Source organism: Dicentrarchus labrax, unplaced genomic scaffold, assembly GCF_905237075.1.
Source record: "Dicentrarchus labrax unplaced genomic scaffold, dlabrax2021, whole genome shotgun sequence".
NCBI lineage: Eukaryota > Metazoa > Chordata > Actinopteri > Moronidae > Dicentrarchus > Dicentrarchus labrax.
The window spans coordinates 34,385,494-34,410,035 of NW_026136720.1; the positions used below are offsets into that span (position 1 = coordinate 34,385,494).

A 24,542-nucleotide genomic window follows, 5' to 3' on the forward strand; every position below is an offset into this window, starting at 1 on the left:
TTTTCTACAGTGGAACTAAAGTCCTTTAAAAGTCACATTTGTGGATCAAGTAAAATAGGAGCTGAATCACCAACTGGGTCCTCAGACCTTCAGGGGCTCCGAAGGCTCCGGGTTTACTATGTGGCAATTAGTCTGTGGTAATTGGATGAACTGCATATGTGTTAGTGAACAGTGTGTGCACAATATAGTGAACTGAGAGGCCCTGAGGGGACTCCTGTGTTATCACATCATCTTTGAGCTCCTGTTTAAAGAGTTCAAATCTAGTTTAAGGTTTATTAGTTCAGTTTATGTTGTGTTTACGTGCTGCTGCACATGTTCATACTCTATACAGCATATTCATATCTACCCCTTTATATTCATACACATTACTCTGCACTTTACTGTTTTTGGACTTCAGGTTAGTTTGTTGACCAAACTAATCCCTAAATAATACATGAGAGAGGGAGAAATGAGGGGTCCACAGGGACCCACAGCTCCGGGGTAAAAGTAGAATAATGTAAATTATAGGCAACATTTTAGACCAAATATCATTTTATTGCAGATAAAACATGTTTTTACTGTTGACTTTTTAAGCAGCATCAAATAATTGATGGTGATATATTTCTGACATATCTATCTATTATTCCTTGAACATTCATGCAGAGAGAGTGTGTCCATAAAAACCTCCGTCCTTATCTCACTCTGCTTTCTTCACTCCTCTTTTAGGATGGTGCAGTCATTAGTTTAGAGTATTAACTACAGTTACTCTAAAGAAAGACAAGAAATCTGTGTTTTAAAAAAGAAATAATGTCAAAGTTTAAATGAGGAAGATAAATTAAAGTGTCTCTTATTGCTCAACTCTTGGACACTGCCGCCATCTAGTGTTTGTAAAGTGTTAATACATCCAGAGTGCACTCATGAATCATTAACACATTTGTGCCCACAACTAAAACTTTGAATTTCCTTTGGTGGAAGTGTTCTCTGGGCTCGCCTGAGCAGAAAATCTGAAGAAATATTCAACACGGGTCGAACTGTTTGGCTGGAAAGAGTTTTTCATATTATATTTAGTCTCACTGTAAAACATAATGAGTTAGTTCAACTCAAACTGTTTGAGGACACCGACTGCCTTTAATCATTTAAGTCTATTAACTCAAACAATTTAAGCATTAAAAATATTTGATTTGACTCAAGTATTTATTGTGAAGATAACTTGGGTAAATGAAGTTAATTGTACCAATTCCATTAAAACTAGTTAGTATATTACACTCATATGCAGGAACTTTCCAAACAGCTGATGTACAATACAAAATCTACAATGAATTGATTCTCCAAATGTTCAAATCACAAAACTGTAAAAATACTAAGGAATACTACATTTTTGTTTTATATAAAGTCAACTTAAAGAAAATGAGTCAGTGGAACAAACTGGAATTATGTGACCAATACTTGAAATACTGCACAAAAAGTTCCCTTAAACCAGTTGAGTTATTCAACAATTGAGTTTTGAGTTGGGTTGAATTCAAGTTATGTTAACGTTAGGGGTGTAACGATTCATCTACTACATCGATGTATCGATTTATATTCTTATGATCCAGCTATAACATCGTTTTAAAAGGTAATCAATCGATTGTATCGATACTAGGAAATAGGGTGGTCATTCGTCCGGGTTTAGGCTGTCAAAATAAGTAATTAACATTGGTTACATTTTCGTGTAGTGACCTATCAACACATGGCTAATTTTAATATTCAAATGAGCCATGTGTTAATTCACCACAACAGGTGCTCATGCACAGTTGCTACCACCAGGCTGTCAAACAAGCTCTCAGTGACAGAGAAGTACGGTTAGCTAACGTCGGTTGTTGGACTGAAATTCTATGGCAATCTTCATCTGATTTACGTGTGATATACTGGCTCATAATGCGGCCGCGGCACTCTCCGACGTACACGGACTGCAGCTTTAACTGAAGTTGAATCAAATGGTACCAAGTATTTGATATAACTCCTTATAGTTTACACTCCAAATATTTATCACAGGGACACAAAACTAAACCCATGTCCCCCTAAGGGCCTCCATACAAAATAGGCAAAAATAAGCAAAATCCTTAATCAAGAACGTAAACAAAACTGATCTGAAATAAGTAAAATAAACAAACACAAACAAAATTCACACAAAATAAGTAAAATTCTTAATTGTAAAACTAACCAACATCCTTAAAGCTAGGGTAGGTATTTCAGAAGAATCTTTTTGTTGTATTTGTTGAAATTCTTTTTACATCCCGACAACAATGAATCAATAAAATGCTCTGAGAGACAATCTGGTCTCTGTGGCTGCTGTAATGAGCTCAGCCAGTGATTGGATTCAGTCTGAATGAAATGATTGTTAATGATGCAGCAGTCGGCCACTATGTGTTCATGTGTTTTCAGGGAGTGGTTTTGGAGGGAGGCCTGAAGGGAACAGGTGGGATTTATGTTTTCACGTGGATCTTTGTCTAACGTTATCTACCCGAGCTTTAATCACAGTAAAACTCTTATGAAATGAGCAAAATCCTTAAAGGTCCAGTGTGAAGGGATTTAGTGACATCTAATGGTGAAGTTGGAGAATGCAACCAACTGAATACAGCTCGCCTTCCAAGTGTGTAGGGGAACCTACGTTGGCTGGGGAAATGCAAACTCTCCTATCTAGAGTCAGTGTTTGGTTTGTCCGTTCTGGGCTACCGTAGGAACATGGCGGACTCCACCAGAAGAGGACCCGCGCCCTCTGTAGATAAAAACGTCTCATTCTAAGGTAACAAAAGCACAACGATTCTTATTTTCAGGTGATTAAACACTGATGAAAACATACCGATGAATATTATATTCCATTTGTGACAATAGATCCTCCTCAATGTTTCACTCTGGACCTTTAAACTACATTTGTACCAAATAAACAAAATCCCTGATCACAACATTTAGTAAAATTCATACAAAATAAACAAAATCTGTAATTACAAAAGTAAGCAAAATTATTATCTACAAAAGTTGGTTAAATTCATAAAACATAGAATCAAGATGAATTGGTAAGAAATAAGCAAATCTGTAACTGTAAAAAATGAGCAAAAATCCTTAATTATAAATGTAAGCAAAATTCTTAATCACACAATTAAGTAACACTGGTACAAAATAAGCTAAATCCTGTAAAAAAAAAAAATTAAGTTCATGAAATAAACAAAATCCTTAAATGTAAAAATATAAAAAATCCTTGATTACTAAAATTAGACAAAAATCCTTAATGTTAAAAAAATAACCAAAACCTTTCTGAAAATAAGTAAAATCCTGAAACAAAATGAAGTAAGATTCTTAATTACTGTATAAAAATGATGAAAATTCTTGATTTAAAGATCAAATAAGTTTTAACAACTCACTTTTTCTCTCATTTGAATTATTCTGATTATTTTCCCCAGATTTGAGCTGAATGTGGTCCTGCTGTCGAACCATCTACGATACAAATATTACATTTTCAAAGTCCTGGAGGAGGAAATCTTGCTCACAAGATAAAATAAAAAACCCATGTCAACCACAAGGGAGCGCTAAAGTAAAGTTATAAAGTTGATATCTCATTAACAGGATGAAAGTGGTGTCAAACAGCCTCTGACCTTTAATATTGTTCTCTGTTCTCTAACTACATGACTTTGTTAATTCACTGTAATCTTTTTAAACAGATTCTCCCAATCGCAGCAGATTTGTTCCACCAACCCTGGATGTGGTCCAGATCTACAGATCCAACAGCAGGTGGTCCTGAACAGGTTTCTGCTCTTATCTCAGGATTCAGTTGTTCAAACGTCACCAAATGTGATCGAGTATTGTAACACCAGATTCAGAGGATATATGACAGTGTTTCACTTTGACTTTAACTGAATAGATAACATCACTGGGCCAACATTGTTCCAAAATGACTCCCAAACCCCCGACCAGCCTGGGTCTTCATAACTTTAGAATCGGACCATCGACCGGTTCACGGTACATTCAGATCAATCCAGGGGGTCCGCGTACCGATGTCGTCGAATCTATAACGTTAAAACTGATTTCTGAATGTGTAAATCTTTACAGCCCGAGAGCTCAGTATCTCTGCTTTCAATATTTGTGAGGTGTTTTTAAAGAGTTACGTCTTCAATAGGAACAAACAGGGTTGGTTTTGGTCTTTTCATGCTCAGAGTAATAAAAATATAATGTGATATAATAATTCCAGCCAACATGAGGATAAAAATGTAAAATCCTTGACTGAGCTGGTGGCTGTGTGTCAGCTGTGAAATCCATGTGGATGTGAGAGGAGCTCCTTGGAGGACCTACTCTGCTCCCTGAGCTCCTTCCTCTTCAGTCGGCCCTCCTCCAGCTGCAGGAACACCCAGGTTATAATCATCCAGCTCAATGTTCTCCTGTCTGCCCGGCTTCTGCCCCCTGCAGGCCTGGAGAGACACGACAGCATGAGTCCCCTCTTCAGTTCAATAAACAGACAGAGTGCTTCATTTCAGTCAGTCCTCTTAACAACAGACAGTGTCAGTACCTTACAGCAGCAACAGAGGGCAGTGTTCACCAACAGCAGAGTCAGCAGCAGGACGACCACTCTGATGAAGTGATGATGAACTGATGGATCTGATCAAACACATGGACAGTCATCACATCACAAGGTGTTTTCTCCCAGAATCTGTTCAGTGAACTGTTATCTGACCACACATCCTGTCTGCATTGTTCTCCAAACTAAGTTAGCATAGCCCCGATCAACCAAACTCCATTCAGAAAACAAACATTTCAAAAGTTATTTGCTTGTGGTCTTGCAGACAGACCCGACTAAATAACTTGAGCTTATGTAGTTATTTCAGCATCTTTTGATCCGTTTATTGCAATTAAATCACAGCAAATTGTGTTTACTCTGTAAATATGGTGAACAGTGAAATACCTCAGTCAGTAACCAAACATGATCTGTCCTACAGTATGTTGTTTGCTGTTGACATTTACACACTTATATAAGTTTGGACACTATATGACATGTGTAACACAATGACAGTAGTCTCTGTTGTCAGCTGATCATCTTTCCAAAGCTGCATGTAAACAGTCAGTGAGACAGTTTCTCTGCTTCAGCTTACCTGAGACAGTGAGAGAGAGCAGACGGCTCTCAGAGGAGAAGTTATGAGAGAAAACATAGACGTGATAAACACAGCTGTAGTTTCCTTGGTGGGCGGGCTCTGCAGCAGGAAACAGGAAGTGGGCAGAGTGATTGACAGCTGGCTGGGTGTAGTTGTGCGTTGTGTTGGAGGAGGTGAAGGTGAGCTGGAAGGAGCCTCCTGGGTACTGTGGCTGGATGGAGCAGCTGATGGTGAAGTTGGAGCCCCTGAGCACCCAAAACTCCTGCTGCTGGGCCTCAGAGACCCCGTACGTGGAGGAGGACACAGAGATGTTGGGCCGAACCAGCAGGTCTGTAAATGAGATGAGATGATGAAAGGTCGCATTGATGATGTGAATGTCACTGGAGACATGGAGCAGACAGACAGACAGACACACAGACAGACAGACAGAGACAAGCCCACTTCTGACTTCAGGATGTCATGTTCATGTCATATATGATGTAAGATGATGTCACTGATGGGCTAACCTGAACAGGTGAGATTCAGGATGTAGGAAGAGGAATCTGATATTGCACACTCCCTCAGAGAAGATCCAGACTGAACACAGTCAGAGTCGATCCACCACACAGGTCTGTCTGAAGACTCCTCTCTCTTTACTACAGAAACAGCAGAACCACAGTCCAGATTTCTACAGAGAACATTTGCTCCCTTCAGGGTCCAGTAGGAGCCCCCCACTGGTGTCCAGTCTCCCTGTTTCACCTCCAGTGTTCCTGCACAGCGACTGCCTCCTCCCACCAACCTGACAGACTCTGAACAGAAACAAGAGAGTCATCAGTAAAAGAATAAAGTGAGTTTCATCAGAACAGAAATGAACCAATCAGAGCTGCAGCTCCTCTTCTACCTGAGCAGGTGAGTCCAACAGCTTTTCCAGGTGAGCAGGTGTTTCTAGCTGAGCCTGAGCTTCTACAGTCCAGGAGAGCAGACTCATGGCCTCCACACTGGAACTCTTTGGTCCACATTGGAGCCTCCACTTCTCCATAGAGCGCCCCCTGGAGGACTGAAGGAGCCCCACAGCCGAGCTCCCTACAGACCACCTCTGCATCCTGCTGGTCAAAGTCATCTTCACACACTGAGGACCACCACTGGTTAGACTGGTCAGACTTCACCTCCAGTCTGCCTGAGCACAGACTAGACCCATCCACCAGCCTGACAGAGTCTGGACAGATAATAGAAGATAAAATAGAGAGAGAGAAAAGACTGAGGAGATCTGTAACCCAGAATAAAAATCTGTTTCGACAACGATCCAGAAAATCTAAAAGAACTAGAAGAAGAAGTTAATTAATCTGTTTTAGGGAAATTAGATTTTTACACTCTTTTTATTTTTCATTTCAAACACACATTAGCCTGAAATACACACAGGTTGTTCCTCCTCTATTGTTGAGAGGAAAGAGGGAAATAAAACTATAAAAAGAGTAACTGGTTGAAATAAATAATTACCAAACAAACGATTATCATTCATGAATTAAGGTTTCTCTCTGCTTTGGAGAAAATCCATCATTCAGATTGTGATTAAAATGCTTCAACAGCGACACCTGCAGGACACCCCTAGTGTTTTTAAGGAAAGTGCAGCTGCTGTTTCAGTGTGGGTATTTACCAATGGTGCTGGGATCATTACTGTCATATTTCCTTTGTAGCAGAGAAATAGAGCTGCTGTGTTTGAACTACTTTGTTGAGGATAACTGCCAACTTTGATTCAATCCTGCTTCTTGTTACATCTCACAACCTTTCAATCAGGAAAGACCTTATTTTGGAGTGGACAAATATATTTAGATGATATGTGCTCAGTGAAGATTAGAAATGTAAAAGTCTTTGGCGATTAGACCCCATCGTAAAGTCATCGTATTTGAGGGGGTTGGTGGAGCTGTGATTAGTATAGGAAACCCCCAAAAGAATAGAAAAGAATGAGAAAGGAACAACGAACCAGGTAAGAATGGTTCAATCCTACCGTACCAGACAGCAGGGGATCACTTAAAATATGTAATATGTAACAGGAACATATAGCTGGAAGTAAATGATTGTACAATAATGCCATACTGAGGTTGTATTGACCATGACGTGGCAAATGAGATCAGACTAAATTACAACAAGCCGGCAAATGTAAAGGAGTGTTTTCACAGAGGAAATGTGAGCTTGATATTAGAAGAAAATGAGGTCAATTTTATGAAATAATGATTAAGATCAGTATGTAACATAATGGAAAGTTCATAGGACCAAACAGAAATATAAAATATCATAATACCAAGTAGAAATTAAAGTCAGCAGTCACAAACTGAAAATGCAGATTTGTTGCATGAGTTCAGGGAGACTGTAGTATAAAATTTAGAGTAGGTAAGTGCATATTATAAGTAGGTTAGTGCATATTACAAGTTAGTAATCAATTAATCACACAATAATCACACAAAAGTTTTCTTATGCACTGTTGTTTGTTCACACAGATAACTGGAAATCAAGTAGAGAGCACTATGTTTTAAGTAATGATGATTTTGAGTAGAATAGATTTATATAAGCTCACAAGGATGGTAATGAAGGCATGTGTTTTAAGTTTATATGATTTCATGAAAAGCACAAATACAAGTTTTCTTATCAGTAGTAAGCACCATGGTTATTTAGTAAAAGTTTGATTTAATGTGTGGAACATATAGAATGTGTGGTTGTAACACAAGTTTTCTTATCATAACTAGAAATGAGCACTGATTATACCAAATGTATGTGTGTGGTTGTAACACAAGTTTCTTATCATATTATAAAGTTTATAAAGTTTTTAAAAAATACAGTAAAAGACATCTGTGACATAATGGTGTAAGGAAAAGGTAATAAATGGTTTTAAAAATATAGAAGTACAGTAAACTAGATTCTAATGGTGTAATCATGATGAAAGGAGAGCCAAAAGAAAATGTCATGGCCTACTAGTGTAGGCCATGAAGCCTGTGGGTTCAATGATAAGAACATAGGCCTGACGGGGCACCAGTAGGATGGAGCGTGGGCAAAACAAAGGCAGGATAATTGAGCTGATAAGACAACCACTAGGATGGCGCATGGGCCCAACAAGGGCAAAATAATTGGGACCCACGTACTGGTGGAGATTTAGGGTCTTTTCAAAGTAGATATACACCATTTTGTCGTGGATGGAAAAGGTAGAAGGTGGGCAGGACTTGTGACAGAGGGCAAAAGTATATAAGAAGAAGCTTTGTGAGGATGAATTCAGTCTTTCCATGGAGGGCTCGGGCTTTGTTTGTCTGTCAAGATAATAAAGCTCTATTCTACTGCCAACTTTGATGAATCCTGGTTGTTATTTTCCCACCTGAAGGAGAATAACTTTTAGACCTAATTTGGACTTAGAAAATCGTATGTTGGACACACCTTCTGATCAAAAAGAGAACTCATTCTGACCCAGACCCAACTAGACCATAGGTGTAGCATGTGGAACCTAATAAAAGGTCATAAGACCGAACAACACCAACTTAAATAAAATGGAAAACAGAACTTAACGTCTGACAACTAAACAGAAATTAAAGTCAGAGATGGCAAACAAAAGTTAGGATCCGACAACCAGGGGCGCCATATAGGGGGGAAAAGTTAGGACAATTCCAAGGGCCCATGACTGACAGGGGCCCCAAGAAATAGGTAAAAACTAATTTTTAATTAATTAATTTAAAAAAAAAATACTAAACCATCATCATTCAGTATATATATTTCAAATATAATAATATAACTAATGATCTCTTTGTTCTTACTTGTTTTTGGCAGTAAAAGTTAAATATCCCCATTGACCAAAAAGTAAACATCCATATTGACCAACCACCCCCCTGTATCTGCATGAAATGGTTTGGTCCTGCTTTAGGGCACTTATCAGTGACGGTGTTTGCAGTCAGTAGATGCTCCAGAACTACAGTGATCACAATGTTAACTAGTAAATCAAAATCTGGGTTTCAAAAAAAGGAAAGAGAGAAAAGAGAGAGAGGAAAGACAAAGGAAAGGATGTCAATCTGTAACCCAGTGTTTCACCAAGAAAGGAGGCTATAGTCTGTGAGTGGTATTAACCTGTTGGCCTAATGTCCATAGTGAAATAAGATACAGCTACAGACTAGTGTCAGCCTACATTTAATCACCATTAATCAGTTCAGGGAAACGTTCAGCAACATATTCATATTAAATCATTGTCCCTGCACTTTTAGCAGACTTAATAACAGATGAGTCAGCAGCACCCCAGTCTCCCCATCACTGTACCTGTCCTGTCCCCCCCATCACTGTACCCCTCCCTGCCCCCCATCACTGTACCCCATCACTGTACCACATCACTGTACCCCTCCCCTGCCCCCCCATCACTGTACCCCTCCCAGTCTCCCCATCACTGTACCCCATCACTGTACCACATCACTGTACCCCTCCCTGTCACCCCATCACTGTACCCCATCACTGTACCCCTCCCAGTCCCCCCATCACTGTACCCCTCCTGTCCCAGTGAAGAAGGTGACCAACATTGTGTTCAATGACAGGCCAGTTAGCATCATTGCAGGGAGTCTGTGGGGATTTCTCTCTTGCTCTTTTTACCATTACAAAAAAGAAAATGTTTATTAATGACAGAAATTCTAACACATTAATAACAATTATTTTTTCACACAATGATCATTATGAAATAAATAACAATTAACAAGATGCAGCTACACAGCATTTTTGGAGACGTCTGCATTGCTTTACGTATATTTTGCACATTGCCTGTGACTGTTGCTGGTGGGGAGAGAGCTTTCAGTAAGCTAAAACTGATAAACTGTTTGAGGTCCACTATGTCTCAGGACAGACTTTGCAGTCTTGCCATGTTGTCCATTGAAAGTCAGTTGGCTAGAAAGCTCGACTTCAAAGACTTATCAGTGACTTTGCTAGCAGGAAGGCTCGGTGCTGGGCTCTTGGTGAGTCAGGCTGAGCGAGGGCCAGTGATAGCTGACAAATGGCATGGCTGTGGAGATTGGATATTACTACAGACATAATGCCCACAGCCTAAAAACTGAAAACAAGATGTATGGCTGGACTGCCAAAAACGTGTTGAGCTGTTATTTGAGAGAAACGTTTGGGTTTCCAGGAGTCCTTTGTTCTTATTTATACCTTTTAATTTGATGTCACTGGTACTGTTAGTTTGTTATGAGCATATTCCAAACCTCAAAACCTTTTGATTTAGTCATCACTTGATCTGTTTTGTGGCACTATAATAACCCTGGTGTGGAAATCTAATTTTACATGTCAACTTTATTTTCTTGTTGGCATATATGAGCAGCTAAGTTCAAGAATCTGCTGTTTTCATTGTTTTGAGAGGTTGATGTTAATTTATTTAGATTGAAAGGTTAATATATATGTAAGTTTGTTTGTTTCCTTTTTTTTAAATCTTTCATTAATAATTATAATAATAATTCACGATAATAATAATTAATGATTCATTTCGTTAAGAGAATTTTCCATTTTGAAATTTTACAATAAAAATACATTGAGACTGTAAAAGATGTCCTTTAGCATATTTTTTATGGTTGCTTTTAATCTTGCATCAAATAGTGAACTGCATACTGTATGCAGACTTGCATGCATGTACAAATCACCAGCAGTAAATATTGTGCTAGTACTAGTATTGAACTACAAGAAGCAAGACAGTTGCAAGCCTTTAACTAGAGTTATGTAAAGCTTTTGATGGGACAGTTAGGTCCTAGAGATGTGGTGACAACAGCTGCGCAGAGGGGGTCCTGGCGGCGCCCCTGCCGACAGCCAAACTGAAAACAGTGAGTTTGTTGGGTCGAGGTCCTGCACAGAGAAATAGGGGAATCATTTCTGTACCCAAAGGTACATTTGTTACAAAAGTCCCGTCTAAGGCACGAAAAAGATCCTTAAGGTGATAAATGTGGACCTTTGTTTAATTTTAAAGGCACAAAATCATGGCTGACAGAAAGGGGAACATAATTGTAACAAGCTTAAGGTAGAGGAAAATGTTTCAGCAAATCAGTGATCACAAAATCTTGATTTAAATAGAGAGTTGGGCTGACTGAAATAAAATAGACTACTAGTAAATTTCCATTCAATTATTGGTCTGTGTGGCCTGGGAATAATTTCATGAACCAAAGAACTAGGACAGCACTTCCATTCAACTTTTTTAATTTTGCCACAAGGACGTTTCAGCGTGTATTGGCAAGTTCACAGTGGATCTATTTGAGTGATTTTGTTCATTTAATCCCGTAGCTCATTGTCAGTGTAGCAGAGTGGAATGCTTCCAGTAGCCATTACCATTACTCACAACTGTATTTTATTAAGTATTATCACTGTTTTATTGTCAATGTATTTTCTCATTCTTTGTATTCCACGTTGGGGACTTGTTTTTCTGTATTTATTCAACTTTATTTGATGCCGTAGCCCTCCCTTATGGAGCCCCTGCGGAGTTGTGTAGTGCAACCTGTTTTTCCCCCTGCAGTCTGCTGTGGCATGAAAAGGTACTGAAAGTGTTAAAAGATGTAAACTAATTGTTATTTCTTTAAATACATTTTGGTGAATAATTGTAAAGTGGTGGCCTAAAGGCGGGTGGGGAAAGTGAAGAAGCAGCACTTGCCCCTCCCTCAATACCACCACTGATGTGCCCTTGAGCAAGACCCTTAACCCAAAACGCTGCTGTACAGCTGCTCAGTGGCTGTGCTTGTACTGGGCAGCTTCCAAGTATGAATGTGTAACAGTGGCTTCCTCTCAGTGAACCTTCCCTGAATAAATAAAGCTAAAAAACATTGAATTTAAGTGGTTTTGCCACATAAAGGTACAGAATGCCATGTTGCTCCAGCAGTACCTCATTAGACCAGAGAGCTGTTGCAACAGAGACGAAAGGTGATGAGCGCCCTGTGAAGCCCTGCTGAACACAGAGGCCAGCTGCATGTAGACTTGGCAGCGACGAGGGACGCTGATTGGAGACATTGAGGAATTTTCTGGGAACTGATCGGTATGTGAGGACAGCTTGTACCTGACTGTGTTGATCTGGTTTTGTAGGCTACTGGTATTGATGCACGGTGAAAATTTCAGAAGTGAAAACATATTGCTGTGATTTGTTTGTTGGTGGTATACTGGCATTGATACACGATGGAAGGTTTAAGGCAACAAAACATACCGACACAGGACCATGACTGGGCCCACTGCTAAAATATAGACTTGATGTGGTGCAGTAGTGGTTTGATCAGCCTCTCTCCGTCGTTATCTTAACATTGAATATGAATTGAGCTGAAGAATCCAAATCACATTTGCACAGAAATGACAGCTGAAAGCAGCAGAGAAAAGACCAGATTTAAAGTTTAACAGCAGCAACATGATTGGCTGGAGGAGATTGTGGCTAAATCTGATTGGATTAACTGAAAGAGTAAACGGCCATGGCTGATTAGAAAAGAGAGGGAGAGAATTGTGAATGAATGAGGCATAATGAGAAGGTCTTCCTGATTGAACTTACACTGAGCTTCATTAGGCCTGTAGGGTTCATCTGGAAACAACAGCAGTGAATACAATGATGTTGTTTTTAAGAACTCTTGGAAGCCATTGGTTTACTGTTTCATTGTTATTGAACAGAAGAAAGTAGAGATAATCTGCCAACTAGTGTAAAATAACACGATGCTGTGGGTTGGTTTTCCTCCTGTCCTCCACAATGTTTGAGTCAGCAGCCACTGATGCACACACAGGACCTGGACACATGCATTAGTGGACAGATGTCAGAGTGATGAGGCTGCCACACAGTCGCTGCTCCAAGCAGTTAGGGGTTCAGTGCCTTGCTCAAGAGACCTCGGCAGAGCCCAGGAGGTGAACTGGGATCACTGCAGGTGTGTGTGTGTGTGTGTGTGTGTGTGTGTGTGTGTGTGTGTGTGTGTGTGTGTGTCAACATGTTATTGTCATTAATTATGTCATTGATGATGTCACTGATGGGCTTACCTGAACAGGTGAGATTCAGGATGGAGGAAGAGGAAACTGATATTGCACACTCCCTCAGAGAAGATCCAGACTGAACACAGTCAGAGTAGATCCCCCACACAGGTCTGTATGAAGACTCCTCTCTCTCTACTACAGAAACAGCAGAACCACAGTCCAGATTTCTACAGACAACATTTGCTTCCTTCAGGGTCCAGCTGAAGCCATCCACTGGTCTCCAGTCTCCATCATTTTTCACCTCCAGTGTTCCTGCACAGCGACTGTCTCCTCCCACCAACCTGACCTCCTCAGACTCTGAACAGAAACAAGAGAGTCATCAGTAAAAGAATAAAGTGAGTTTCATCAGAACAGAAATGAACCAATCAGAGCTGCAGCTCCTCTTCTACCTGAGCAGGTGAGTCCAACAGCTCCCAATACACTGACACTGAATACACTGGAACACTTGGTATCCATTTTTAAACACTTTCAAACAATAAAACAACATCATCATCTGCAGATTCATCTATTCTGTTCCTTCTGCTCAGGTACTCCACAATCTTTGCTCTCCACACAAAGACGATTCTTTACTTCTCTTTTCTTTCTCTATTTACCTGTTGAGTTGGGTGTTCCTTCAGTCTGCAGTGCTGAGGAGAAAACCAGAAAATACTCATCAGTATGAAGCAGCATTTTGAAAAGAGGACAGTCGATCGATCGTTTACACTTTTGATAGGCAAACTTTAATGAATTGCACCAACACAGTAGTTGTCTTTCTTTGTATGGGTCCATTAAAGGTGATGTTGACATCCTGCAGTTAAACTCTCTGAAGTGCATTTCTGTGAAACACTGTCCCTCTGATAAATGTTCATTTGATCAGAATCTGCTGACAGATTACAGATTACAGGACTGTGGTTCCGTTAGCACGCTGAGCTCTTACTATCACATTAATGCTGTCAGCGTCAGGACATGTGACATGTGTTCACTAATTACCTGATATTTATTAGTTCTGATGATTTAGTGAAGTTGACCTTTGACCCCACAGACGCACAAACAAAAACAAAACAAACGTCAATATCTCAGCAACAACTTCCCAGTGACAGTACGCACACACAGCTACACACACCTTCTGACACCACTGAATTATTGCAGAGAGATAATTACTAAAAAACAATCATTGACTAAAAAGTTCATTAAAAACTGGGTTTGATTTGATGAAAATCTGAATCTGAATCTGTGTGTGTGTGTGTGTGTGTGTGTGTGTGTGTGAGAGAGAGAGAGAGAGAGAGAGAGAGAGACACAAATATTTCACCATCTTTAAAGCAGAGTCCTACCTGAGCTCCACAGCAACAGCAACAGCACCAACAGGTGATCCATGTCCAGGTAGAGCGTCTCTCTGTCCGTCTGTCTGCTGTCTGCTCTGATGTCTCACATGTGCTGTCCTCAGTGTCTGTCTGCGTACAGGAAGAGGTGGAGCTTTACTGGAGTATATCTGACTGACTCTGTCACAGTAGTTATAAAACAGACACAGTTAGAGTCTTTAACACAAGTGCCTGATAATAATACAGTGTCATTATTATTATTATTATTATTATTATTATCATTATTGGATGTTGCAGGGAAAAATGACTAAAAATAGAATCAAAAACTGGTTTTGATTTGATGGAAATCTGATGGATTCAAACTTTACTGTGAACAATTTTACAATGTTTTCCTTTTTGTCTAACTTTGATATTGTGTGTGTGTGGAGGTCATAGACACGTCAGGTCGTATAGAAAATAAAAAGCAATAAATAACAGAAATAAAATCAGTGCGTCCCATCCTTACAAATGCAAAACTACATGGCAAACTTGGATTGTGACTTTTTGTTTAGTTGAATATAAAAAGTGTGGAAAGTCACTGGGAGAGTTTTGGAAGAACAAAATAATGAACAAAACACAGTGTGTTGTTTTAGGTTCCCTCCGTTCTGCAGCATCCAATCTCTCACTGCTCTGGGATGGAGACTGTTGTATTAAATGCTCTTGTGCTCATGAAGAAGATGTGTATCTATGTGAAGTTGTGAAATCCTAGCAGAGTGTAACTTCCTCATGTTGAGTGCGTCTGTGTAATGATACTGCATGACAACTGTTGCTAAGCCGACGCAGTGAGCGTCAGAGACAAGAAAACACTCAATCTGTCAAAGAAAGAAGCCTATTAAGTCTCTATGATTGGTAAAACATTATTTAAAAATACCATCATGATTATAATTCTATTAATGTTATTTTCTGTATGTAGGCTAATAGTCCCACCCACTGTTTAACTGCGTACAGGAACCGATCGCTCTATCTGGCTGCCAATCAGCAGATCAATATCTATGGTCTTTCTGAGCAGAATGAGCCGTCACTCTTCCTGTGTGTTGCTATGGTGATCCAAACCACATGTGAGCAGTTTGCTTATCCGTCTGAATATTTGGCTTTTTTTTATTAGTTATGATGATTTAGTGAAGTTGACCTTTGACCCCTGCAGAGTCAGAAAGCTTCGATTAGAGGAAAACCTGAGGAAAAGTGACTCTGAGGAAACATTAAGTTGTTGCACTTTATCAGTTTTCTCCTGTTGAGCAGTGATGGAAGAAGTACTCACATCTTTTACTGCAGTAAAAGTACTAATACCACAGTGTACAAATACTCTGTTACTAGTATTTATGTTGCTGAAGAAAATAATTATAACTGACTAAAAATAGAATTAAAACATTAAAACTTTACTGTGTACGATCTTACAGTGTTTTCCTTTTTGTCTTCCTTTGCATTGGTGTGTGTGTGTGTGTGTGTGTGTGTGTGTGTGTGTGTGTGTGTGTGTGTGTGTGAAGAGTTCATTTGCAACAACAGATTAAAGCCATTCTTGAAATGAATCAACCAACAGCAGTTTGATTGATAATCCCTGGATTGCACTCACAAGAATCAAAATGGAGATATCTGTTTTTCTAATGAAGCCTTCGTATGTTACTCCAACATCCAACACAAATATTTCACCATCTTTAAAGCAGAGTCCTACCTGAGCTCCACAGCAACAGCACCAACAGGTGATCCACGTCCAGGTAGAGCGTCTCTCTGCCCGTCTGTCTGCTGTCTGCTCTGATGTCTCACATGTGCTGTCCTCAGTGTCTGTCTGCGTACAGGAAGAGGTGGAGCTTTACTGGAGTATATCTGATTGACTCTGTCACAGTAGTTATAAAACAGACACAGTTAGAGTCTTTAACACAAGTGCCTGATAATAATACAGCATTATTATTATTATTATTATTATTATTATTGACTTAAAGCCCATTATGTAACTTTTCCTCCTCACAATCAGCTTAAGAATCATGCTGATGTTACACTGACTGTAACAGGGTGATGCTTCCTCTGTACTCCTGTTCTTGCACTGTGGAACTTTGGTCTGCGGGTCGGAACGAGTGTGTAACGCTTTACGGCACTAAGGCACACACCACCAACTATGTGACTGATTTATGGTGAAAAAAATCTACTCAAGTAAAAAGTAAAAAGTAGCTCATTTAAAATGTACTCAGAGTAAAAGTTACTTACTTACTTCGGGGGGGTGTATAATCTCTCCCCATGCAATAAAAAAGTACAAAAACATACACAGAGCTCAAACTCACTTTTTTATTAAAGAAAACACATAGAGCACAGATAGATCCAGATTACAGTTCCTCCTTAATTACTCAATGAACTTGCTATTTAGTTTGAACAGGAGCTGGTTTTCAGGACTCGGCACCATCAGGTGGGTCAGAAATAATAATCAGAAATAGTATCATTGTTTTCAAGTTGCACCGACGCACCTGACTGCACAGATCAATCCAAATATTACAAAATAATCCTGACTTGATTCATGCCTGAGCTTTCATTCACATCTCACTGTATAAGAACAGAAAATCAACAGGAAACTGTCTTTAGCTCATCAAGACATAAAAGCTGAACAAGATTATCCCACATATGGAAATAAATGTTAACAAAACTCAGTTGAAGTGAAAGTCGTCAGCTCTGTGTCTTTTCACTGATAACCAACAGAAACATCTGGAAAACATCTGGAAAACACTCCAGAAACACTCAGTCGAACCTCAAGTCTAAAGATCACAGATCTCTGGAGGAACCATCTCAAAGTAAAAGTCAATTCTTTCTTCTTCTAGGATTTTTGACGGATTGTTTGAAGCACTTTTTACTCCATTTCTTTCTCCTCCTGCTCTGCTTCAGTTCCTCATTTTAATTACTCAATGAACTTGCTGTTTAGTTTGAGCAGGAGCTGGTTTTTAAAGTTAGTAGAGTTCATTCTAGCTGGGTTTGCAGTGAACAGAAGTCCAGCACAGCTGAAGAGGCGCTCACAAGCAGCAGAAGCAGGCAGGCCAGTGTTGAGTTTGAGAGAGAGCTTTTTGATGATGAGTGGCCGACGTGCTCCATCTCATCCTCTGTCATGTGCTCAATGTGATGCTTCACATAGGCCAAACCTGTGTTAAGTGACAAGTACACAGAAACACACAGAATATATCAGACTTACAAAACATTCTCTACACTCATGTAGACAGGCTCATTATTTTGTTGCAGGTATGATATTGCACTAAGCCTTCTTAAAGGTGGCAAACATGTTTTGCTGCTGGCCCTGTGCACAGCAGGACACTGCTTTGCTTCTATGCTGAAGAAGTGGAGACTCCTCTTCTCCAAACTGTGTGTGAGGTGAAGAAATGAAGTTAATCAGAACCTTGTCAACTTGTGGCACACGTTCGGTTCCACTCACTGCCACCAAGTCAGATATTTTTGCTTGCTTGGGGTTTTTTCTGGTGGCAGGGTCCGCCTCCGTGCTGCCACGAGGTCAGTGTAGACTTTCATCTTTGATGGATGTTTCCTCTGTGAACAAAAAACATCATCATAAATCATCAATACCATGTTTTCATTAAACATACAGTTCAAATATTCTTCATATTAATACATTCATTCATAGCTTTCAGTGTGTCATGTAGAAAGAGTAGACTATATCATGGATGGGTCACTGGCAGACTTTAAGTGTGGTCCCAGATCAGCTGCTTTTATCCTGCATATAAGATTACTGAATGAAAAACATTCACCAATATATCAATCAATCAATCAATCTTTATTTATAGAGCGCCAAATCACAACAACAGTCATCTCAAGGCACTTTACACATAGAGCAGGTCTAGACCATACTCTTTCATTTCATTTTAAAGAGACCCAATATTAGAACAACACTAGAAGAGTTTTTATTGGCCAAAACTTAATAACTTTTTCAATGTGTTAATACACTCATAAGCAATTTTCAACACATATCATAGCAATATTAGCATCATTTTGTGTGACATTAAGGAATGAGTCAAATCTGATTGTTTAAAAGGAAGCTTACTACCAAGTTAGCTAACGTTAACTAGCACTATAAAGCTGGCTGCTAACACTGACGTTACCATACCATGATTGAGTAAAGTTATTAATTGCATGAATCCATGATGAATTGCATGTAACGTTATTTAGCTTCACGTGAGGTTATGTTATCTGTACATGCCTGTGCAGGTTGGAAGCAGAGTTTTTGTAGGTGGATAGCTGCGTCTCTTTTGGGATACAAAGTTTACATTGCATGATGAAATTGTTGTCATCGCAGACTTGAACTCAAAGAAGTCCTTTAAGTATGGCCAGGGATTGGCCTCACGTTCTCCCAAATTCTACTCTTCTCCATCGATACACTTGTCTCCATCCGTCTCCATCATCTTTTAGCTAGCTCCTCTGTGGCACCAATGTCTCGACCTTTCTGACCTTCTGGCGCTGCAGTTGTCCAGAGCCAATCAGATGGACCTTTACTGGCACGCAGACGCAGTGCAAGTTCATCTATTTATTTTTACTTTGTAACGGAAGCTATTTAAAATGTAGTGAAGTAAATTACTTCCAACAATATGTACTTAAGTAAAAGTATAATGACTGATTTTAAAAATTACTCAAAAAACGACTCAATTACAGTAACGAGAGTAAATCCCCGCAGCAAGGCGCGCCACCACGAGGTGCACTGGATGGAGGGACTGAGTTGGAAATCTGCTCCTCACATTGTTGTGGGGGGAGTTTATTGTGAAAAGACTTTGGTGCTGATGTACTGTAAAGTTTCTTTTTAACTTCTTGAGTCCTTAAAAACTTTTCTACAGTGGAACTAAAGTCCTTTAAAAGTCACATTTGTGGATCAAGTAAAATAGGAGCTGAATCACCAACTGGGTCCTCAGACCTTCAGGGGCTCCGAAGGCTCCGGGTTTACTATGTGGCAATTAGTCTGTGGTAATTGGATGAACTGCATATGTGTTAGTGAACAGTGTGTGCACAATATAGTGAACTGAGAGGCCCTGAGGGGACTCCTGTGTTATCACATCATCTTTGAGCTCCTGTTTAAAGAGTTCAAATCTAGTTTAAGGTTTATTAGTTCAGTTTATGTTGTGTTTACGTGCTGCTGCACATGTTCATACTCTATACAGCATATTCATATCTACCCCTTTATATTCATACACATTACTCTGCACTTTACTGTTTTTGGACTTCAGGTTAGTTTGTTGACCAAACTAATCCCTAAATAATACATGAGAGAGGGAGAAATGAGGGGTCCACAGGGACCCACAGCTCCGGGGTAAAAGTAGAATAATGTAAATTATAGGCAACATTTTAGACCAAATATCATTTTATTGCAGATAAAACATGTTTTTACTGTTGACTTTTTAAGCAGCATCAAATAATTGATGGTGATATATTTCTGACATATCTATCTATTATTCCTTGAACATTCATGCAGAGAGAGTGTGTCCATAAAAACCTCCGTCCTTATCTCACTCTGCTTTCTTCACTCCTCTTTTAGGATGGTGCAGTCATTAGTTTAGAGTATTAACTACAGTTACTCTAAAGAAAGACAAGAAATCTGTGTTTTAAAAAAGAAATAATGTCAAAGTTTAAATGAGGAAGATAAATTAAAGTGTCTCTTATTGCTCAACTCTTGGACACTGCCGCCATCTAGTGTTTGTAAAGTGTTAATACATCCAGAGTGCACTCATGAATCATTAACACATTTGTGCCCACAACTAAAACTTTGAATTTCCTTTGGTGGAAGTGTTCTCTGGGCTCGCCTGAGCAGAAAATCTGAAGAAATATTCAACACGGGTCGAACTGTTTGGCTGGAAAGAGTTTTTCATATTATATTTAGTCTCACTGTAAAACATAATGAGTTAGTTCAACTCAAACTGTTTGAGGACACCGACTGCCTTTAATCATTTAAGTCTATTAACTCAAACAATTTAAGCATTAAAAATATTTGATTTGACTCAAGTATTTATTGTGAAGATAACTTGGGTAAATGAAGTTAATTGTACCAATTCCATTAAAACTAGTAAGTATATTACACTCATATGCAGGAACTTTCCAAACAGCTGATGTACAATACAAAATCTACAATGAATTGATTCTCCAAATGGTCAAATCACAAAACTGTAAAAATACTAAGGAATACTACATTTTTGTTTTATATAAAGTCAACTTAAAGAAAATGAGTCAGTGGAACAAACTGGAATTATGTGACCAATACTTGAAATACTGCACAAAAAGTTCCCTTAAACCAGTTGAGTTATTCAACAATTGAGTTTTGAGTTGGGTTGAATTCAAGTTATGTTAACGTTAGGGGTGTAACGATTCATCTACTACATCGATGTATCGATTTATATTCTTATGATCCAGCTATAACATCGTTTTAAAAGGTAATCAATCGATTGTATCGATACTAGGAAATAGGGTGGTCATTCGTCCGGGTTTAGGCTGTCAAAATAAGTAATTATATTGGTTACATTTTCGTGTAGTGACCTATCAACACATGGCTAATTTTAATATTCAAATGAGCCATGTGTTAATTCACCACAACAGGTGCTCATGCACAGTTGCTACCACCAGGCTGTCAAACAAGCTCTCAGTGACAGAGAAGTACGGTTAGCTAACGTCGGTTGTTGGACTGAAATTCTATGGCAATCTTCATCTGATTTACGTGTGATATACTGGCTCATAATGCGGCCGCGGCACTCTCCGACGTACACGGACTGCAGCTTTAACTGAAGTTGAATCAAATGGTACCAAGTATTTGATATAACTCCTTATAGTTTACACTCCAAATATTTATCACAGGGACACAAAACTAAAACCATGTCCCCCTAAGGGCCTCCATACAAAATAGGCAAAAATAAGCAAAATCCTTAATCATGAACGTAAACAAAACTGATCTGAAATAACTAAAATAAACAAACACAAACAAAATTCACACAAAATAAGTAAAATTCTTAATTGTAAAACTAACCAACATCCTTAAAGCTAGGGTAGGTATTTCAGAAGAATCTTTTGTTGTATTTGTTGAAATTCTTTTTACATCCCGACAACAATGAATCAATAAAATGCTCTGAGAGACAATCTGGTCTCTGTGGCTGCTGTAATGAGCTCAGCCAGTGATTGGATTCAGTCTGAATGAAATGATTGTTAATGATGCAGCAGTCGGCCACTATGTGTTCATGTGTTTTCAGGGAGTGGTTTTGGAGGGAGGCCTGAAGGGAACAGGTGGGATTTATGTTTTCACGTGGATCTTTGTCTAACGTTATCTACCCGAGCTTTAATCACAGTAAAACTCTTATGAAATGAGCAAAATCCTTAAAGGTCCAGTGTGAAGGGATTTAGTGACATCTAATGGTGAAGTTGGAGAATGCAACCAACTGAATACAGCTCGCCTTCCAAGTGTGTAGGGGAACCTACGTTGGCTGGGGAAATGCAAACTCTCCTATCTAGAGTCAGTGTTTGGTTTGTCCGTTCTGGGCTACCGTAGGAACATGGCGGACTCCACCAGAAGAGGACCCGCGCCCTCTGTAGATAAAAACGTCTCATTCTAAGGTAACAAAAGCACAACGATTCTTATTTTCAGGTGATTAAACACTGATGAAAACATACCGATGAATATTATATTCCATTTGTGACAATAGATCCTCCTCAATGTTTCACTCTGGACCTTTAAACTACATTTGTACCAAATAAACAAAATCCCTGATCACAACATTTAGTAAAATTCATACAAAATAAACAAAATCTGTAATTACAAAAGTAAGCAAAATTATTATCTACAAAAGTTGGTTAAATTCATAAAACATAGAATCAAGATGAATTGGTAAGAAATAAGCAAATCTGTAACTGTAAAAAATGAGCAAAAATCCTTAATTATAAATGTAAGCAAAATTCTTAATCACACAATTAAGTAACACTGGTACAAAATAAGCTAAATCCTGTAAAAAAAAAAAAATTAAGTTCATGAAATAAACAAAATCCTTAAATGTAAAAATATAAAAAATCCTTGATTACTAAAATTAGACAAAAATCCTTAATGTTAAAAAAATAACCAAAATCTTTCTGAAAATAAGTAAAATCCTGAAACAAAATGAATGAAGATTCTTAATTACTGTATAAAAACAATGAAAATTCTTGATTTAAAGATCAAATAAGTTTTAACAACTCATATTTTTGCTCTCATTTGAATTATTCTGATTATTTTCCCCAGATTTGAGCTGAATGTGGTCCTGCTGTCGAACCATCTACGATACAAATATTACATTTTCAAAGTCCTGGAGGAGGAAATCTTGCTCACAAGATAAAATAAAAAACCCATGTCAACCACAAGGGAGCGCTAAAGTAAAGTTATAAAGTTGATATCTCATTAACAGGATGAAAGTGGTATCAAACAGCCTCTGACCTTTAATATTGTTCTCTGTTCTCTAACTACATGACTTTGTTAATTCACTGTAATCTTTTTAAACAGATTCTCCCAATCGCAGCAGATTTGTTCCACCAACCCTGGATGTGGTCCAGATCTACAGATCCAACAGCAGGTGGTCCTGAACAGGTTTCTGCTCTTATCTCAGGATTCAGTTGTTCAAACGTCACCAAATGTGATCGAGTATTGTAACACCAGATTCAGAGGATATATGACAGTGTTTCACTTTGACTTTAACTGAATAGATAACATCACTGGGCCAACATTGTTCCAAAATGACTCCCAAACCCCCGACCAGCCTGGGTCTTCATAACTTTAGAATCGGACCATCGACCGGTTCACGGTACATTCAGATCAATCCAGGGGTCCGCGTACCGATGTCGTCGAATCTATAACGTTAAAACTGATTTCTGAATGTGTAAATCTTTACAGCCCGAGAGCTCAGTATCTCTGCTTTCAATATTTGTGAGGTGTTTTTAAAGAGTTACGTCTTCAATAGGAACAAACAGGGTTGGTTTTGGTCTTTTCATGCTCAGAGTAATAAAAATATAATGTGATATAATAATTCCAGCCAACATGAGGATAAAAATGTAAAATCCTTGACTGAGCTGGTGGCTGTGTGTCAGCTGTGAAATCCATGTGGATGTGAGAGGAGCTCCTTGGAGGACCTACTCTGCTCCCTGAGCTCCTTCCTCTTCAGTCGGCCCTCCTCCAGCTGCAGGAACACCCAGGTTATAATCATCCAGCTCAATGTTCTCCTGTCTGCCCGGCTTCTGCCCCCTGCAGGCCTGGAGAGACACGACAGCATGAGTCCCCTCTTCAGTTCAATAAACAGACAGAGTGCTTCATTTCAGTCAGTCCTCTAAACAACGACAGTGTCAGTACCTTACAGCAGCAACAGAGGGCAGTGTTCACCAACAGCAGAGTCAGCAGCAGGACGACCACTCTGATGAAGTGATGATGAACTGATGGATCTGATCAAACACATGGACAGTCATCACATCACAAGGTGTTTTCTCCCAGAATCTGTTCAGTGAACTGTTATCTGACCACACATCCTGTCTGCATTGTTCTCCAAACTAAGTTAGCATAGCCCCGATCAACCAAACTCCATTCAGAAAACAAACATTTCAAAAGTTATTTGCTTGTGGTCTTGCAGACAGACCCGACTAAATAACTTGAGCTTATGTAGTTATTTCAGCATCTTTTGATCCGTTTATTGCAATTAAATCACAGCAAATTGTGTTTACTCTGTAAATATGGTGAACAGTGAAATACCTCAGTCAGTAACCAAACATGATCTGTCCTACAGTATGTTGTTTGCTGTTGACATTTACACACTTATATAAGTTTGGACACTATATGACATGTGTAACACAATGACAGTAGTCTCTGTTGTCAGCTGATCATCTTTCCAAAGCTGCATGTAAACAGTCAGTGAGACAGTTTCTCTGCTTCAGCTTACCTGAGACAGTGAGAGAGAGCAGACGGCTCTCAGAGGAGAAGTTATGAGAGAAAACATAGACGTGATAAACACAGCTGTAGTTTCCTTGGTGGGCGGGCTCTGCAGCAGGAAACAGGAAGTGGGCAGAGTGATTGACAGCTGGCTGGGTGTAGTTGTGCATTGTGTTGGAGGAGGTGAAGGTGAGCTGGAAGGAGCCTCCTGGGTACTGTGGCTGGATGGAGCAGCTGATGGTGAAGTTGGAGCCCCTG

General features: G+C 39.2%; 1 protein-coding gene across 1 annotated transcript in view; it reads right to left on the reverse strand.

The window, feature by feature from the left end:
• The window catches only part of LOC127352727 (scavenger receptor cysteine-rich type 1 protein M160-like), a 258,877-nt gene that overhangs the window by 206,280 nt on the left and 28,055 nt on the right, over positions 1-24,542 (reverse strand). The window contains exons 4-5 of the mRNA XM_051381360.1: positions 13,068-13,358; positions 5,980-6,294 (exon numbers count right to left, since the gene is read on the reverse strand). Of these exons, the coding sequence (XP_051237320.1) occupies positions 5,980-6,294; positions 13,068-13,358 (606 nt within the window). The remainder of the gene's footprint in view (positions 1-5,979; positions 6,295-13,067; positions 13,359-24,542) is intronic.